The sequence below is a fragment of the Hemitrygon akajei genome, chromosome 10 (assembly GCF_048418815.1).
Source record: "Hemitrygon akajei chromosome 10, sHemAka1.3, whole genome shotgun sequence".
Classification (NCBI taxonomy): domain Eukaryota; kingdom Metazoa; phylum Chordata; class Chondrichthyes; order Myliobatiformes; family Dasyatidae; genus Hemitrygon; species Hemitrygon akajei.
In genome coordinates, this window is record NC_133133.1 from 17,611,389 (window position 1) to 17,628,482 (window position 17,094).

At 44.1% G+C, this 17,094-nt stretch overlaps 1 protein-coding gene across 4 annotated transcripts in view; it reads left to right on the top strand.

Annotated features, from left to right (window-relative positions):
• The window catches only part of cd99l2 (CD99 molecule-like 2), a 227,591-nt gene that overhangs the window by 191,148 nt on the left and 19,349 nt on the right, over positions 1 to 17,094 (top strand). For all 4 annotated transcript variants that reach the window (XM_073057826.1, XM_073057825.1, XM_073057823.1 and 1 more), the window contains 3 exons: positions 5,993 to 6,070; positions 9,172 to 9,207; positions 12,903 to 13,019. In XM_073057826.1, coding sequence (XP_072913927.1) covers positions 5,993 to 6,070; positions 9,172 to 9,207; positions 12,903 to 13,019 — 231 coding nt within the window. The remainder of the gene's footprint in view (positions 1 to 5,992; positions 6,071 to 9,171; positions 9,208 to 12,902; positions 13,020 to 17,094) is intronic.

A 17,094-nucleotide genomic window follows, 5' to 3' on the forward strand; every position in this document is an offset into this window, starting at 1 on the left:
AAACTCCAGAGACTGTTGTGTGTGAAAATCCCAGGAGATCAGCAGTTTCTGAGATACTCAAACCACCCTGTCTGGCACCAACAATCATTCCATGATCAAAGTCACTTAGATTACATTTCTTCCCCATTCTGATGCTTGGTCTAAACAACAACTGAACCTCTTGATCATGTCTGTATGCTTTAATGTATTGAGTTGCTGCCATATGATTGGCTGATTAGATGTTTGCATAAATGAGCAGGTGTGCCTAATAAAGTGGCCACTGAGTGCATTGTCACAGTGGCACGTGACAGACTTATTCAGGGGGTCATGGAGGTGACTTCAGAGAAAGATTGTCATGGCGGGCAGTCTGGTATTGATTTTAACTCCGAAAATCAAGTGGATCTGAGCCAGTTTCAAACAAACATAAAGAAGCAGATTAATTATTCATACTTTGGAGTGAGCTTGCATTTCTTAGTTTCAACCTATCTTCATTTCCTGGTATCTCAAGCCTCCGGGAATCATATTTTGTGGAACAGGCAAGAACCTCTCCAGGACTTCTTCGGAATTAAGAGGATATTCCCACCACAAACAAGAGGAAATCTGCAGATGCTGGAAATCCAAGCAATACACTGGAAATGCTGGAGGATCTCAGCAGGCCAGGCAGCATCTATGGAAAAGAGTAACAGTCGACGTTTCAGGCCGAGACCCTTCGAAGGGTCCTGTTGAAGGGAAGCAGCCCGAAACGTCGACTGTACTTTTTTTCATAGATGCTACCTGGCCTGCTGAGTTCCTCCAGCATTGTGAGTGTGTTGAGAGGATATTCCCATCCAGTCCACTACAGCCAGCTGCTTCCCTTTCTGCTGTTAGCTTCCTTCCCGTGGGCCAAACTGTAGATTTAAAGACCAGGCAGTCCTCATTCTGCACTGCTGAAGTTACATTTCCAGAATACTCAGGTATATAAATGTGCTTGCTAAAGTCTGTAAACTAACTGGTTTCGTATAACGTTTTATTGTTAATACCAGGCTCTTTTCCGGTGTACCCTTTGAAAAATCCAATGTCACCAGGAACTTTGACAGAGTTCTACAGATGCACAGTGAAGAGTATCCTGACCGGTTATATCGTGGTCTGGTAGGGAAACACGAATGCCCAGGAACAGAAAGTGTTGCTGATGATAAATTTGCTGACGATACAACCATTGTTGGTAGAATCTCAGGTGGTGACGAGAGGGTGTACAGGAGTGAGATATGCCAACTAGTGAAATGGTGCCACAGCAACAACCTGGCACTCAATGTCAGTAAGACGAAAGAGCTGATTATGGACTTCAGGATGGGTAAGACGAAGGAACACATACCAATCCTCATAGAGGGATCAGAAGTGGAGAGAGTGAGCAGCTTCAAGTTCCTGGGTGTCAAGATCTCTGAGGATCTAACCTGGTCCCAGCATATCGATGCAGTTATAAAGAAGGCAAGGCAGCGACTATACTTTATTAGGAGTTTGAAGTGGTTTGGTATGTCAACAAATGCACTCAAAAACTTCTATAGTTGTACCATGGAGAGCATTCTGACAGGCTGCATCACTGTCTGGTATGGAGGGGCTACTGCACAGGACCGAAAGAAGCTGCAGAAGTTTGTAAATCTAGTCAGCTCCATCTTGGGCACTAGCCTACAAAGTACCCAGGACATCTTTAGGGAGCGGTGTCTCAGAAAGGCCGTGTCCATTATTAAGGACCTCCAGCACCCAGGGCATGCCCTTTTCTCACTGTTACCATCAGGGAGGAGATACAGAAACCTGAAGGCACACACTCAGCGATTCAGGAACAGCTTCTTCCCCTCTGCCGTCTGATTCCTAAGTAAACATTGAAACCTTGGACAGTACCTCACTTTTTTTAATATACAGTATTTCTGTTTTTTGCATGTTTTGAATCTATTCAACATACATATTCAGTAATTGATTTACTTATTTATTATTATTTATTTTATTTTGTTTATAATTTTTTTCTCTGTTGGATTATGCATTGCATTGAACTGCTGCTGCTAAGTTAACAAATTTCACATCACATCCCTTTGATAATAAACCTGATTCTGATTCTGATTCTGGATACAGCCCAGTCTATCATAGGCAAAGCCCTTCACATCATTTACATGGAGCGCTGCCACAAGAAAGCAGCATCCATAATCAAGAACCCCCATCATTCAGATCATGCTGTCTTACAAGAGCCTTGGGTCTCACACCAGGAGGCCAGGAACAGTTATTACCCAATAACTATCAGTGTGGATAACTTCACTCACCTCAGCACTGAACTGATTCCACAATCTACACTCCTTCAAAGACTCTGCATCTCATGTTTTCAGAATTATTGTGTCTTCTTCTGCACATTCGTGTATGTACAGGTTTTTTTTTTATAAATTCTATTGTTTTACTCAGCCATCATTCAGAATCAGAATCAGGTTTATTATCACCAGCAAGTGTCGTGAAATTTGTTAACTTAGCAGCAGCAGTTCAATGTAATACATAATATAGAAGAAAAAATATAAAAATAATAATACATAAATAAGTAAATCATTTACAATATACATATTGAATAGATTAAAAATCATGCAGAAAACAGAAATAACTTGTATTAAAAACGTGAGCTAGTGTTCAAGGGTTAAATGTCCATTTAGGAATCGGATGACAGAAGGGAAAAAGCTGTTCCTGAATCACTGAGTGTGTGCCTTCAGGCTTCTGTACCTCCTACCTGATGGTAACAGTGAGAAAAGGGCGCAGCCTGGGTGCTGGAGGTCCTTAATAATGGACGCTGCCTTTCTGAGACACTGCTCCTTGAAGATGTCCTGGGTATTTTGTAGGCTAGCACCCAAGGTGGAACTGACGAAATTTACAACCCTCTGCAGCTTCTTTCGGTCCTGTGCCGTAGGCCCCCCCCCCCACCCCCCAAACCAGACAGTGATGCAGTCTGTCAGAATGCTCTCCATGATTATCTATAGAAGCTTTTGAGTGTATTTGTTGACATACCAAATCTCTTCAAACTCCTAATGAAGTATAGTCATTGTCTTGCCTTCTTTATAACTGCATCAATATGTTGGGACCTGAGGACCAGGTTAGATCCTCAGAGATCTTGACACCCAGGAACTTGAAACTGCTCACTCTCTCCACGTCTGATCCCTCTATGAGGATTGGTATGAGTTCCTTCGTTTTGCCCTTCCTGAAGTCCACAATCAGCTATTTTATCTAACTGATGTTGAGTACCAGGTTGTTACTGCAGCACCACTCCACTAGTTGGCATATCTCACTCCTGTACACCCTCTCGTCACCAACTGAGATTCTACCAACAATGGTTGTATCGTCAGCAAATTTATAGATGGTATTTGAGCTATGCCTAGCCACACAGTCATGTGAATATAGAGAGTAGAGCAGTGGGCTAAGCTCACACCCCTGAGGTGCACCAGTGCTGATCGTCACTGAGGAGGAGATGTTATCACCAATCTGCACAGATTGTGGTCTTCTGTTTAGGAAGTCGAAGATCCAATTGCAGAGGGAGGTACAGAAGCCCAGGTTCTGTAACTTCTCAATCAGGATTGTGGGAATGATGGTATTAAATGCTGAGCTATAATTGGTGAACAGCATCCTGACGTAGGTGTTTGTGTTGTCTAGCTGGTCTAAAGCCGTGTGAAAAGCCATTGAGATTGTATCTGCCGTTGACCTATTGTGGCGATAGGCAAATTGCAATGGGTCCAGGTCCTTGCTGAGGCAGGAGTTCAGTCTAGTCATGACCAACCTCCCAAAGCATTTCATCACTGTCGTTGTGAGTGCTACCGGGCGATAATCATTAAGGCAGCTCACATTATTCTTCTTAGGCACTGGTATAATTGTTACCTTTTTGAAGCAAGTAGGAACTTCCACCCGTAGCAGTGAGTGGTTGAAGACTCCTTGAATACTTCTGCCATTTAGTTGGCACAGGTTTTCAGAGCCTTACCAGGTACTCCATTGGGACTTTCCGCCTTGCGACGGTTCACTCTCTTTAAAGACAGCCTAACATTGGCCTCTGAGACACAGGGTCATCAGGTGCAGCAGGGATCTTCGCAGCTGTGGTTATATTCTCCCTTTCAAAGCAGGCATAGAAGGCGTTGAGAATGTTGTGGGTACCTCTATTTGTGTTTGGTTTCCCGGCACCGAGTCCTTCTCCAAGTCCAGGCTGCAACGAGTGGTCTACACAGCAGAGAAGATCATTGGCTGTCAGCTACCAACATTACAAGACCTGTTCATGGCCAGAGTAAAGAAAAGGGCTGAAAAGATTACCCCTAACTCCCCCAGCAGGTCAGCTATTCCTCAAATCACCATCGAGGAGACACGACAACTCCATCAGCACCAGGACTACACGTCACCTCCAAAGCTTCTTCCCTGTAGCTATCCAGCTTCTCAACAAAACTCACTCAGGTGTAATACCCTAACTGTCCCTGCATAACATCCGTTCAATGGTCTTTCCTGCTGTCCTTGTTCTGTTGATAATTATTGAGTCTGTTCATGGCTTCAATTTTATTTAAGTTTGGTTATTGAGCTTTGCACATGTGACCATTCTGCTAATTGTTGTTTGCTTGCGGCTGTTTACACTTTTGTAAATTGTTGGTTGATACTGTGTAGCCTGTTATGGTATTGTTCTGTATTCTATGCTTGGCACTGAACCACAATCAGTTCTGGTATGTTTCACATACTGGCAATAAAGTGATTCTGAACCTGATTCTGATTTCTTTAATATCCTGTAGACACCTGCAAGAAAATAAACCTCACGATCATACATGGTCACGTATACATAGTTTGCTAATAAGTTTACATTGACTTTGACTTAAAACTGGAGAACAGTACTTTCCATTCATTCTCAGTGGTTCCAGGACCACCGATTCAATGTTGCCCTCATCCTGGTTGGATGCTCTATTTCCATTGTGCTCTCAATCCTGTTGCCTCCTTTCTGACATCACATCAGAGTGTGTTTTGAGTCATTTCCATGTCTACTGTCTGAAATTTGGGTCTAGCTAAGACTCAAATAAACTGTCAAGCTCCAGAGTAAACACCCAGATTCAGAGATGCTAGAAACTCTATTTGTATCCAGACTCGGGGTGGAGTGCGGGGGTGGGGGGGTATCCTCTGAGCAATTAATTTAAGCATTTAGTGGGCAGGAATTTCTCCACACGAAGAATCCTTCACAGTGGAGTGTGAGTGCCTGCCGTGTGCTGAATGTTTTCTAGAATGGGTTAACAGATTGCATCAACTTGAAACAACTCGTGAGATAAGTGTCAAGCTTCCTGCCATGAGGTAGTTCTGTGAATGTTGTGAAACTATCGAGTTACTTCAGCCAAACATTGACCTGGGATCATTAAACCATCTTCAGTAAAAGTCACATTATTTATTCCCCCCCCCCCCAAAGGTTGTTTTTATGTTGACGAGCTTTGTCAGTTCAGCTGTAGCCAAGATCGTCCCAAATTGCATCATGTCAGATTGCATGTAGGATTTCATTGCATTGTTGGGGAATTATCCAACGATTCCAATCAAATCCAAAGCATTAACCTGTCAGATGACTTGACGCGAAAAAGACATTGACAGCTCGTGTGTATGATGAGGATTGTGGCATATAAATAAGGCCCTTTTCAAAATGCTGTCTGCATTTCCAACACCATTATCCCTCCCCTTAATGAGCACAAATATAGAATACGCTCTTGATTGCCTCTCACTTGTCAACATTTTCTCCCTGGGCGGAAAAGTCTGTAATAATATTTGGAATAAACAGAATATATTTGGGGACATTTCTCAAATATCTAATGAGAACTGGGTCCTGATAATGTAAAAGGTATGATGTAAAACAAAATCAGACAGTGAGATGGTAGAAATCCCACTTGCTTCTGGCAGGTGACAGTGAATTCCTGTAGTGTTGAACAACACAGGAAGACTTTCAAATCCAGGAAAGGTACTTTCAGTTAAATTGGTTAGACTCTGACTGATTCCTTCTCTGCCTTGTGTACAGGCTCGTCTGAGTTTTCAGATCAAGACCTTGACAACTTGTTGAATAACGGTGACTACAGCCCTGATAAGAAGAAGTCAGGTAAACTTCACTGAGGTGCATGTTTTTCGGACATTGAATAGGTGTGTTGATTAGCCAGTCGGCTGTCCCTTACATGTCAGAAGTCACACAATGTTAATAACACGGAAGTGTATCCGGTTTCCTTCCACATTCCTGAAATGTACGGGTTAGGGTGAGTGGGTTGTGGGCATGCTCTGTTGATGCTGGAAGAATGGCCACACTTGCAGGCTTCCTGCAGCACCACTGTCGATTGTGTTGGTCGTTGGCACAAGGAAAGCACATTTTACCGTAGGCTTTGATGTACATGTGAAGCGAAGCTTTGTCTTCATCCAGATCTGGAGCAGCAATCCACATGCTGGAGGAACTCAGCGGGTCGAGCAGCATCCGCGGGCTTGGGGTTTGCTGATGCATCAGGCTGAATGTTCTTCCACTCTGTTGTTGGGAGGGAGTTCCAGAACTTTGATCCAACTACTTTGAGGAGATATAAACATATTTCAAAGTCAGCTTGAATAGGGGCTGGGATGGGAGCCCTCAGGGGGTGTCCCCATGCACCCAGTTGTCCTTGGTGGTGGAGGTCGTGGGGTGTGCAATCCTTTTCTCAATAACCAAAGTATTTTGTAGGGGTACATACCGTAGTCACTGTATGTTTGTGAGATGGGCTGCTGATCAAGCATATTGTTTTGTCCTAGATTACAGAGTTCTAGAAACATACAGTGCAGAAACACACCCTTTGGTCCACTGTATTGTTGCCAGCCATCAAATCTCTCTGATGGTCGAGCACCTCCACTCCATCCACCAAAAGCAGAGCTTCCAGTGGCCAAACACCTTAATTCTCATTCCCATTCCAGGTACAACATATCTGTCCATGGCCTCCTCTTGTGCCACAATGACGACACCCTCAGGGTGGAGGAGCAACACTTCATATTCCGTCTGGGTAGTCTCAACCCAATAGCATGAATATTGGTTTTTCCTTCTGGTAAACTTTTTCCCTCCCCCTCCCTCTTCTGCTATTCCCCACTCCAGCCTCTTACCTCTTCTCACCCGCCTATCACCTCACCCTGGGTCCCCTCCTCCTCCTCCCCTTTCTCCTATGGTCCCACTCTCCTCTCCTATCAGATTCCTTCTTCTCCAGCCCTTTACCTTTCCCACTCACTGGACTTCACCCATCACCTTCTAGCTATCCTCCTTCCCCTGAAGGGTATTGGCCCTGAACTGTTCATTCCCCTCCATGGATGCTGCCTGGCCTGCTGAGTTCCTCCAGCATTTTGTGTGTTCCTTTCTATATTGAGCCTATTTTCCCACACTCAACCCATAGCCTTGTATGTCATGGCATCTCTAGTGCTCAAATAAGACCATATGAACAGAAGATATAGGAGCAGAATTAGGCCATTTGGTCCATCAAGTCTGCTCCACCATTTCATCATGGCTGAACCATTTTTCCTCTCAGTTCCAGTCTCCTGCCTTCCCCCATATCCCTTCATGACCAATCAAGCATCTAAAGTAAGTACTTACAAGATATGCCTCAAGAAGGGGTATCTACCAGTAGGAACCCTCACCATCTGATACATGCCCTCTTCAAATTATTATCATCAGAAAGGAGGTACAGGAGCCTGATGACCAACCCATACTCAACATGTTTTCAGGACCAATTTCTTCCCTCCGCTATCAGATTTCTGAAGTTCATGAACCCATGAACTTTACCCCTTTATTGGGTTTCTCTTTGTCAAGCACCTTCGCCGCAAAAGGCAGGATTTCCTGGTGGCCACCAATTTCAATTTGATTCTCCATTCCCATTCCCACATGTCTGTTCATGCTCTCCTCTACTGCCACGATGGGGCCACACTCAGGTTGGAGGAGCAATACCTCATATACCATTTGGGTAGCCTCCAACCTGATGGCATGAACATCGATTTCTCGAACTTCTGGTCATTTCTCCCCCTTCCGCTTCTTTTTCTCCCATTCTGACTCCCTTCTCACCCTTCTCCTCATCTGCCTATCACCTCCCTTTGATGTCCTTCCTCCCCTTTCTCCCATGGTCCACTCTCCTCTCTGATCAGATTCCTTCTTCTCCAGCCCTTTACGTCGTCCACTTATCACCTTCCAGCTTCTCACTTCATCCACCATCTGACACCCACCCCCCTTCCTCCTCACCTGGTTTTCCCTATCATCTCACAGCTTGTCCACCTCCCCCCCCCCACCCCCCGTCATATTCACCATGATCTTTCACTTACTGCTTACTGACACCACACTTCCACTGCAGCTGTTACACTTCATTCTGCAGTTCTGTTATTGTTTCAGCTTGCTCAATTTCAATGCACTGTTTAATGATCCGATCTGTATGAACAATATGCATGACAAGTTTTTCACTGACAGTAATAAACCATAAACACAAGAGATTCTGCAGGAGTTGGAAATCCAGAGCAACACACACAAAATGCTGGAGGAACTCAGCAAGTCAGGCAGCATCTGTGGAGGGGAATGGACAGCAGATGGTTCAGGGTTAGACCTTTCTTCAGGAAGATTCCAATATCATGCCTCAAATACAACAGAATTTTGCCAATATTTGTTCAGCTTATTAAAAGAGAAAAGTGTGGACTGCTCCTTATTTTCACGTCCTATCCAGTACCTCTGACAATCTAGTTAATTTAGCTCTGCACTGGGGGTCAGCCTCGATCTGAAAAGCCTATGTAGAGTAATGTTGAGAGGATGGTTCCTATTGTTGGAGGACTCTATGACCAGTGGGCATCCTTTTAGAACAGAGAGGAGGAGGAATTTTTTAACCAGAGGGAGGTGAATCTGTGGAATTCATTGTCACAGACAGCCATGGAGGCCAAGTCGTTGGTTATATTTAAAGGGGAGGATGATAGGTTAAGGCAGGAAAATATGGTTGAGAGGGAAAGTAAATCAGCCTTGTTCGAATAGCTGAGCAAACTCAATGGACTAAATGGCCTGATTTTGCTCCAAAGTTTGATGGTCTTATTTCTACACTCATGAGCGAGCTGCCCATTGATCCACGGTGGGGACAGGGATGCTTATAGATAACTACAATTTCTAGCCCTATTCTTTCCCTGAAGGTAAGATCTCTGATTAAAAAAATAATAATTTCTTGTCTTGTGTTCCAGATGGCCCTTCTTCGCCTTCCAATGATGAGGATCAAGGTAAGAATTCCCTTTCTGACATTGAACCTGTGTATCAGCTAATTGTCTTCCCTGTCATCTTGCAGTGAGGCGAATCTCTGAACGTTCACGTACAGTACCGTGCAAAAGGCATTCACATACAGTACTGAATTTGTCAATGTGGAGTGGGAACGAGTTTGTAAATCTGGTGGTAGCAAAGGAAGCTGGAAGTGGTGAGGGTGGAGCACCGTGGGAAAGGTGTGGGACAGGTGGCAGAGAAGGAATGCCAGGGGCAGGAGTGGCACAGGTGCAGACACTCCCAGCCCTGAGACACCAGAGAAGGTCATTTGATTTCATACAGCTAGTTTATTGATCATAACAGAATGTCTCCCCGGTGCTTCCCACTCCCTGCCCCTTCCTTGCCCTCTCTCTTCCCACTCCATCCTCTCTCCCTTCTCCTTTTCCCAACCATGATTTCCCTTTCCCTCCTCCCTTCCCACTCTCAATAGCGACCTATATCAGAATCAGGTTTATCATCATATGTCATGAAATTAGTTTATTTTGTGGGAGCATTATAGTGCAAAACATAAGATTACTACAGTACTGTGTAAAAGTTCTTGAGCCGCCTGGCTATACACTGTGTATGTGCAAAGATGCTTGCACAGTACTCTATGTTATCAAAAAGAGCTGATTAGGTTAGTCTAATGATGGCCATGTCTGTGTATGAAGGTTTTGTTGTTGTGTGGTGAATATCGAACGCTGTCAGGCCCTGAGCTCGTTCTGTCACTCAGCTGATCCCTATGCTACCTCCATCCAATCAGCTTCAGTGCCAGTGCCGTACGGGAGGCCAGCAGGCTCTTGAGTCCACATCGACCATCCAGTCATACTAGAGTCATGGGGAACTACGGCACCAAAAATAACCCTTTGGCCCATCTAGTGAAGGCTGAACTATTGTTCTGCCTAGTCTCATTGATCTGGACCTACAGCATAGCCTCCCATCCATGTACCTATCCAAATTTCTCTTAAATGGTGCAATCAACCCACATGCACCACTTCCACTGGCAGCTGGTCCCACACTCTCACCACCCTCTGAGTGAGGAAGCTCCCCCTCGTGTTGCTCTTAAACATTTCACTTTTCCCCAATGTATTCTCCCTACATCCCCTCCAACTACACCCCTCCCACTCACCTAGCTACTAGGGTGAGGTTAAACATAGTAACGCATCATTTTGCACATCCTGGGGATGTGGGAGGAAACTGGAGCACTGGGCAGTCACCACGTGGTCACCAGGAGGAAACACGCAAACCCCAAATAGACAACAGCACGTGTCCTGGTTAAAATTGGTTTATTGGGCAAAAGATGTTGGAAATCCAGAACAAAACAAACAAACAAACACACACACACACACACACACACACACACACACACACACACACACACACACACACACACACACACACACACACACACACACACACACACACACACACACACACACACACACACACACACACACACACACACACACACACACACAAACTCAGCAGGTCGGGCAGCATCTATGGAGAGGAATAAACAGTCGATGTTTCAGGCCAGTGAAGGGTCTTGGCCGGAGATGACAGATAATCCTGATGAAGGATCTCAGCCTAAGGCAAAACGATAACAATGTGCGTGTCACCCTGGTTCACTGGAATTGCTTTGTAGCAGTTCGATCAGTTGTGACACTGTACCTCACTTCATTCTTTAACACTCTTACTGATGAGTAACAAATTCTCCATTCTGAGCCTTGCAGTTGACCTGACTAATTGCCCATTGTCAATCCAGTTTACATCCCTGTCCCAGCTAGCAACACATCACAGAAACCAGCCTCCCCTCATGGACTCTGTCTGTACTTCTCACTGCCTCTGTAAAGCAGCCAGCGTCATCAAAGACCCCGTCCACCCCAAACATTCTCTGTTCTCCCCTCTCCCATCGGACAGAAGATACAAAAACCTGAAAGCACGTATCACCAGGCTCAAGGACAGCCTCTATCCTGCTGTGATCAGACCCTTGAACAGTAAAATGGTGTCACAGTCTACCTCGTTATCACTTGCCTGTTCTGCACTTTCAGTAGCTTTTACACTTTATTCTGAATCATCATTGTTTTACCTTATTCTGTCTCAATGCACTGTGTAATGATCTGATCTGTATAAACAGTTTGCAAGACAAGCTTTCCACTGTATCTTTGTGCCTGTGTTACTGTGTGTATCTCGGAATAATTAGAAAAAAATAAACCAATACCAATAGTAGTTGAGCAAAAGCGCTGATTAGCAGTGGCTGAGTTCTCAGCTATGAACAGAATACAACTGACACACTGTGAGGGCCGTACGTAGATCATTTGTCACCGAAGGTTCAAATGCAGGTGAAGTAACTTCTCCACAGAAGTCCTGTACATTTATCATTGCTGCATTATACCATCTTGGTACAGCTGTGGTTTCAACATCTCACAGAAATAGCAGCTGGGCAGTTCGGGGAGAAACATTCAGAAATGGTTGTTGAGTGGATGTCAAAGTAGATTCTGGGGACCATGAATAACGGAACTGATCTGACTTAACACAGATTTAAATCTAAGAGTTGGACCCAACTTCAGTGCCAGTTTGTGGGGCAGACTCCACACCATGCCCGCTAGTCCTTGTCTCATCACGAGACAAATAACGATTTGTTACTTGCGCTGTGTCATCATTAGGAAGGAAGTGGAAGCTTTAGAGAGGGTGCAGAGGAGACTTACCAGGATGCTGCCTGGACGAGAGAGCATGTTTTATGAGGGTAGGCCGGGTGAGCTAGGGATTTTCTCTTTGGAGCAAGGGAGGATGAGAGGTGACTTGACAGAGGTGTACAAGATAAGAAGCATGGATTGAGTAGACAGCCAGCACCTTTTCCCCCCAGAGCAGAAATAGCTAATAAAAGATGGTATAATTTTAAGGTGATTGGAGGAAAGTATTTGGAATGTTAGAGATAGGTATTTGACGCAGAGAGTGGTGGGTGCATGGAATGGTCAGCCAGGGGTGGTGGTAGAGGCGGATACATTAGGGACATTTAAGAGAATTTTAGATAGTCACATGGATGAAAGAAAAGAGGAGGGCTATGTGGAAGGGAAGGGATTGATTGAAATTGGAGTAGGGTAAAAGTTCAGCACAACATTGTGGGCCAAAGTATTGTTCAAAGTAAATTTATTATCTAAGTATGTCCATGTCACCATATACAACCTGAGATCCAATTTCTTTCAGGCATTTATAGTAAATACAAAGAAACACAATAGTCAGTGAAAGACAGCACATGACAAACTACCAATGTGCAAAAGACAACAAAATGTGCAAATACAAAGAGAAAAAAAAAGAAAAATAATAAATAATAAGCAATAAATATCATGAACAGGAGATGCAGATACGGAAAGTGAGTCCATTGGCTGTAAGAACAGCTCAGTGATGAGGTGAGTGAAGTTAGCCCTTCTGGTTCAAGAGCCCGTTGGCTGAGGGATAATAACCGTCTGTGAACCTGTACTGTTACCTGTTCTTGCTCTAACCCCTTGCAGACTTTCATATTTCACTCTTGCTTTGTTACGCAGGCCTTGTCAGTTTGTCAGTACCTTACAGAGATTCTGATGCCCTGCAACTGCCTTTTGTGTGGAAAATACATGAAGTCAGCATTGTTACTTGTGCTGTCACTGATTCTTGTTCTTTGTTTCTCTTTCTCTCACAGTCGCCCTGCCTGAAACAACAATTGCTGGGATCGCCAGTGCTGTGGCAGCCGCATTGTTGGGGGCCGTGTCCAGCTACATTGCCTACCAAAAGAAGAAGTTGTGCTTTAAGATGCAAGGTATCATACGTTCAAAGTTTTCCTTCCGACAGACGCACAGTGGAGAGGATCCTCGCGTGCTGTGTCACGGTGTGGTGCAGAAACTGCACTGCAGCAGACAGGAAGTCTCTATGACAGTCAATTAAAACTGCCCAACACACCGGCCTGCCCGCCAGCAAGGACATATATACAGAGAGGTGCTGGAAAAAGACCTTGAAGAATCCCACCCATCCTGCTCATGGATTTTTCTGATCAGACCTGATCAGGGAAGAGGCTATGCAGCATCCATGCCAGAACCACTAGACTCAGAAACAGTTAGTTCCCCAGGCTGATCTACACCTCCACCCATTAACCCACCTCACCTTCCCCCATCACCACTACATACACATCACCTAGCATCACCTTACGTGATGCTTACAATCAATGTTTATTTGTACACTGCTTTTTATTTATTGGTTTTTTTTTGTTTTTTATAGTGTTCTTCATGCTTATTGGGTGTGTCTTTTATGCTAGATCAGCTCTGGAGTAACAATCATTTTGATCTCCTTTACACTCCTATACTGAAGAATGACAATAAGCATCTTGAATCTTACTTCATTTTCTGCTGAGGAAAGGCCACTTGGCCCATCTGGTCTATGCTGGTGTTTTAACTGCTCAATAGCCTTCTCCTCATCTACATCCTAAGACCAGCTTTGGTTTTATTTATCGCGTATACTTTGGAGCATATAGTGAAATGTGTCACTTACACCAAATCAAATCAGTGAAGGTTGCGCTGGGCAGTTTTCAGGATCAGGTTTATTATCACTGGCATGCGACGTGAAATTTGTTAACTCAGCAGCAGCAGTGCAATGCAATACATAATCTAGCAGAGAGAGAAAAAAATTAAAACAATAATAAATAAGTAAATCAATTACAGGATATGTACTGTATATTGAATAGATTAAAAATATGCAAAAAACAGAAATACTGTGTATTAAAAAAATGTGAGGTAGTGTTCATGAGTTCAATGTCCACTTAGGAATCGGATGGCAGAGGGGAAGAAGCTGTTCCTGAATCGCTGAGTGTGTGCCTTCAGGCTTCTGTGCCTCCTACCTGTTGATAACAGTGAGAAAAGGGCATGCCCTGGGTGCTGGAGGTCCTTAATAATGGACGCTGCCTTTCTGAGACACCGCTCCCCAAAGATGTCCTGGGTACTTTGTAGGCTAGTACCCAAGATGAAGCTGACTAGATTTACAACCTTCTGCAGCTTCTTTCGGTCCTGTGCAGTGGCTCCCCCATACCAGACAGGGATGCAGCCTGTCAGAATGCTCTCCACGGTACAACTATAGAAGTTTTTGAGTGTATTACTTCCAGCACCAACATAGCATGCCCACAACTCACTAATCATAACCGATACATCTTTGGAGTGTGGGAGGAAACCGGAGCACCTGGAGGAAACCCACATGGTCACGGGGAGAATGTCCAAGCTCCTTACAGGTGGTGGAAGGCGCTGTAAAAGTGTTATGCCGGCCACTACACCACTGTGCCATTTAAAAACTCATCATGCTGTCCCTTTGCCATATTTATCTTCCCTTAATCTCTTACATTTGGCTAAACCACTCCTAGCAGTGCTAGGTTCTCTTGGAGTTTACAACAAAATTCTGCTGACTAATTTATCAGATATGGATTTATCAGATTTATCTGCCGGAAGTAAATTCCTTGTATGTGCATAGGTCCTTGGCGATTTAAGTCTGTTTCTGATTCTGATGTTGTTTGAGGTTTGACCTGCTTGGTCCCTTGCTGCTCCCTGCTGGCTATCAGTGGCACTGCAATTATCTTCAAAAAAAGTCCAGAAGGCAAAGTGTTCCAGAACTCAGATCCAGCAAATCATGGGGTAACAGAGTCATAGAACACACAGCACCGAAACAGGCCCTTTTTCACTCGATGTCAGTAAGACCTAAGAACTGACTGTGGATTTCAGAAAGGGTAAGATGAGAGAACACACACCAGTTCTCAGAGAGAGATCAGAAGTGGAAAAAGAGAGCAATTTCAAGTTCTTGGGTGTCATTATCTCTGAGGATCAATCCTGGGCCCAACATATCAATACAGCTACAAAGAAGACACAACAGCAGCTATATGTCATTAGAGTTTGAGGAGATTTGGTATGTACTGTGGAAAGCATTTTAAGTGACTGCGTCACTATCTGGTATGGGACGGGGGTTCTATGCAAGATCAAAATAAGCTGCAGAACGTTGTTAACTTAGTCAGCTCCATCAGGGGCACTAGCCTCCATAGTATCCAGGACATCGTCAAGGAGCGATGCCTCAAAAAGGCAGCATCCTTCATTAGGGACCCTCAACAACCAGGTCATAACTTGTTCTCATTGTTACCATCGGGAAGCAGGTACAGAAGCCTGAAGGCACACACTCAATGATCTAGCAACAGCTTCTTCCCCTCTGCCATCCGATTTCTGAATGGACATTGAACCCATGAACACTACCTCACTACTTTAGTATTTCTATTTTTGCACTTTTTACTTAATTTAACTATTTAATATGTACATAATTCATATATAATTCATGCTTTTTTTCTATTACTACATATTACATTGTACTGCTGCTGCAAAGACAATAAATTTCACAACATAGTTCAGTGATATTAAACCTGAATCTGATTCTGAATCTGAACGATGCTGAAGGGAGATATATTCCCAGTTTGGGATAGTATGGGACTTGGCGGGGAACATTCAGATGGAAGTGTTGCTGTAGGGCTGAAGCAGTTAGTTTATTTATTTTTTGTTTATTTAGAGATACAGTGCGGAACAGACACTTCCAGCCCAGCAACCCGCCTATTTAACACTAGTCTAATCACGGTACAATTTACAATGACCAATGAACCTACTGACCTGTACGTCTTTGGACTGGGAGGAAACTCGTGGGAAGTGTGTGCAAACACCTTACAAACGGACTGGAGTTGAACGCTGGAATGGCCCAAGCTTCAACTTCTCAAAGGATCGTTTATGACAGATGTCAGTGACACTGAAGCTGATTCTGATTCGGAATCCTTGTGTAGTCTTATTTGTTTACGCGATGCTAGCAGACCTCTCTACACAAAACAATACAACCTCTGCCTCCATGTGAGTCAGCAGGGTGCAATATCAAGGACTATTAATAGACTCATCAATCCATAAAGCTTCAATATGCAAGCAGAAGAGATTTAGTCTAATGGAGCATCATGTCTAGCATAGACATTGTGGGCTGAAGGGCCTGTTCCAGTGTTGTATTGTTCTATGTTCAATGTTCTCTAGCAATCCAGCATTAGCTATGGACTAGAATGAGATCTTCCTTCTCATTTACCAGCAGTAATTATTTTGGGGATGGAAGGGGGAGAGAGGGGCTGATACGAGGAGGTATAATTTTATGGTGATAGGAGGAAAGTATAGGGAGATGTCAGAGGTAATTTTTTTTTTTTTTTTACACAGAGAGTGGTGGTGTGCGGAACAGCCTGGGCAAATATATTAAGGACATTTAAGAAACTCTTTGATAGGCACATGGATGACAGAAAAATGGAGGGTTGTGTAGGAGGGAAGGATTAGATTGATCTTAGAGTAGGTTAAAATGTTGGTACAACATTGTGGGCAGAAGGGTTTTACCAGCTGTACCTTTCCATGTTGTGTATTCTGTGACATATGAGGAGCACTTGATGGCTTTAGACCTGTATTCACTGGAGGTTATAAGAATGAGGGGGAAATCTCATTGCAACCTATTGAATATTGAAAGGTTTGGATAGAATGGATACGGAGAGGATATTTCCAATAATGGGGAAGTCTTAAGAGCAGAGGGCACAGCCTCGGAATCTATTTAGAATGGTGCTGAGGAAAAATGTCTTTAACCAGAGGGTGGTGAATCTGTGGAATGCTTTGCCACAGAAGGCTGTGCAAGCCAAGTCACTGAGTATACTTAAAGGCATCAAAGGTTAGAGGGAGATGGCCGGAGAATGGGGGTGAGAGGGATAATAAATCAGCCATGATGGAATGGCAGAGCAGACTCGATGGGCTGAATGGTCACATTCTGCTCCCCGGTCCTATGGTGTTATAAGAGAGCCATATGTGATTGAT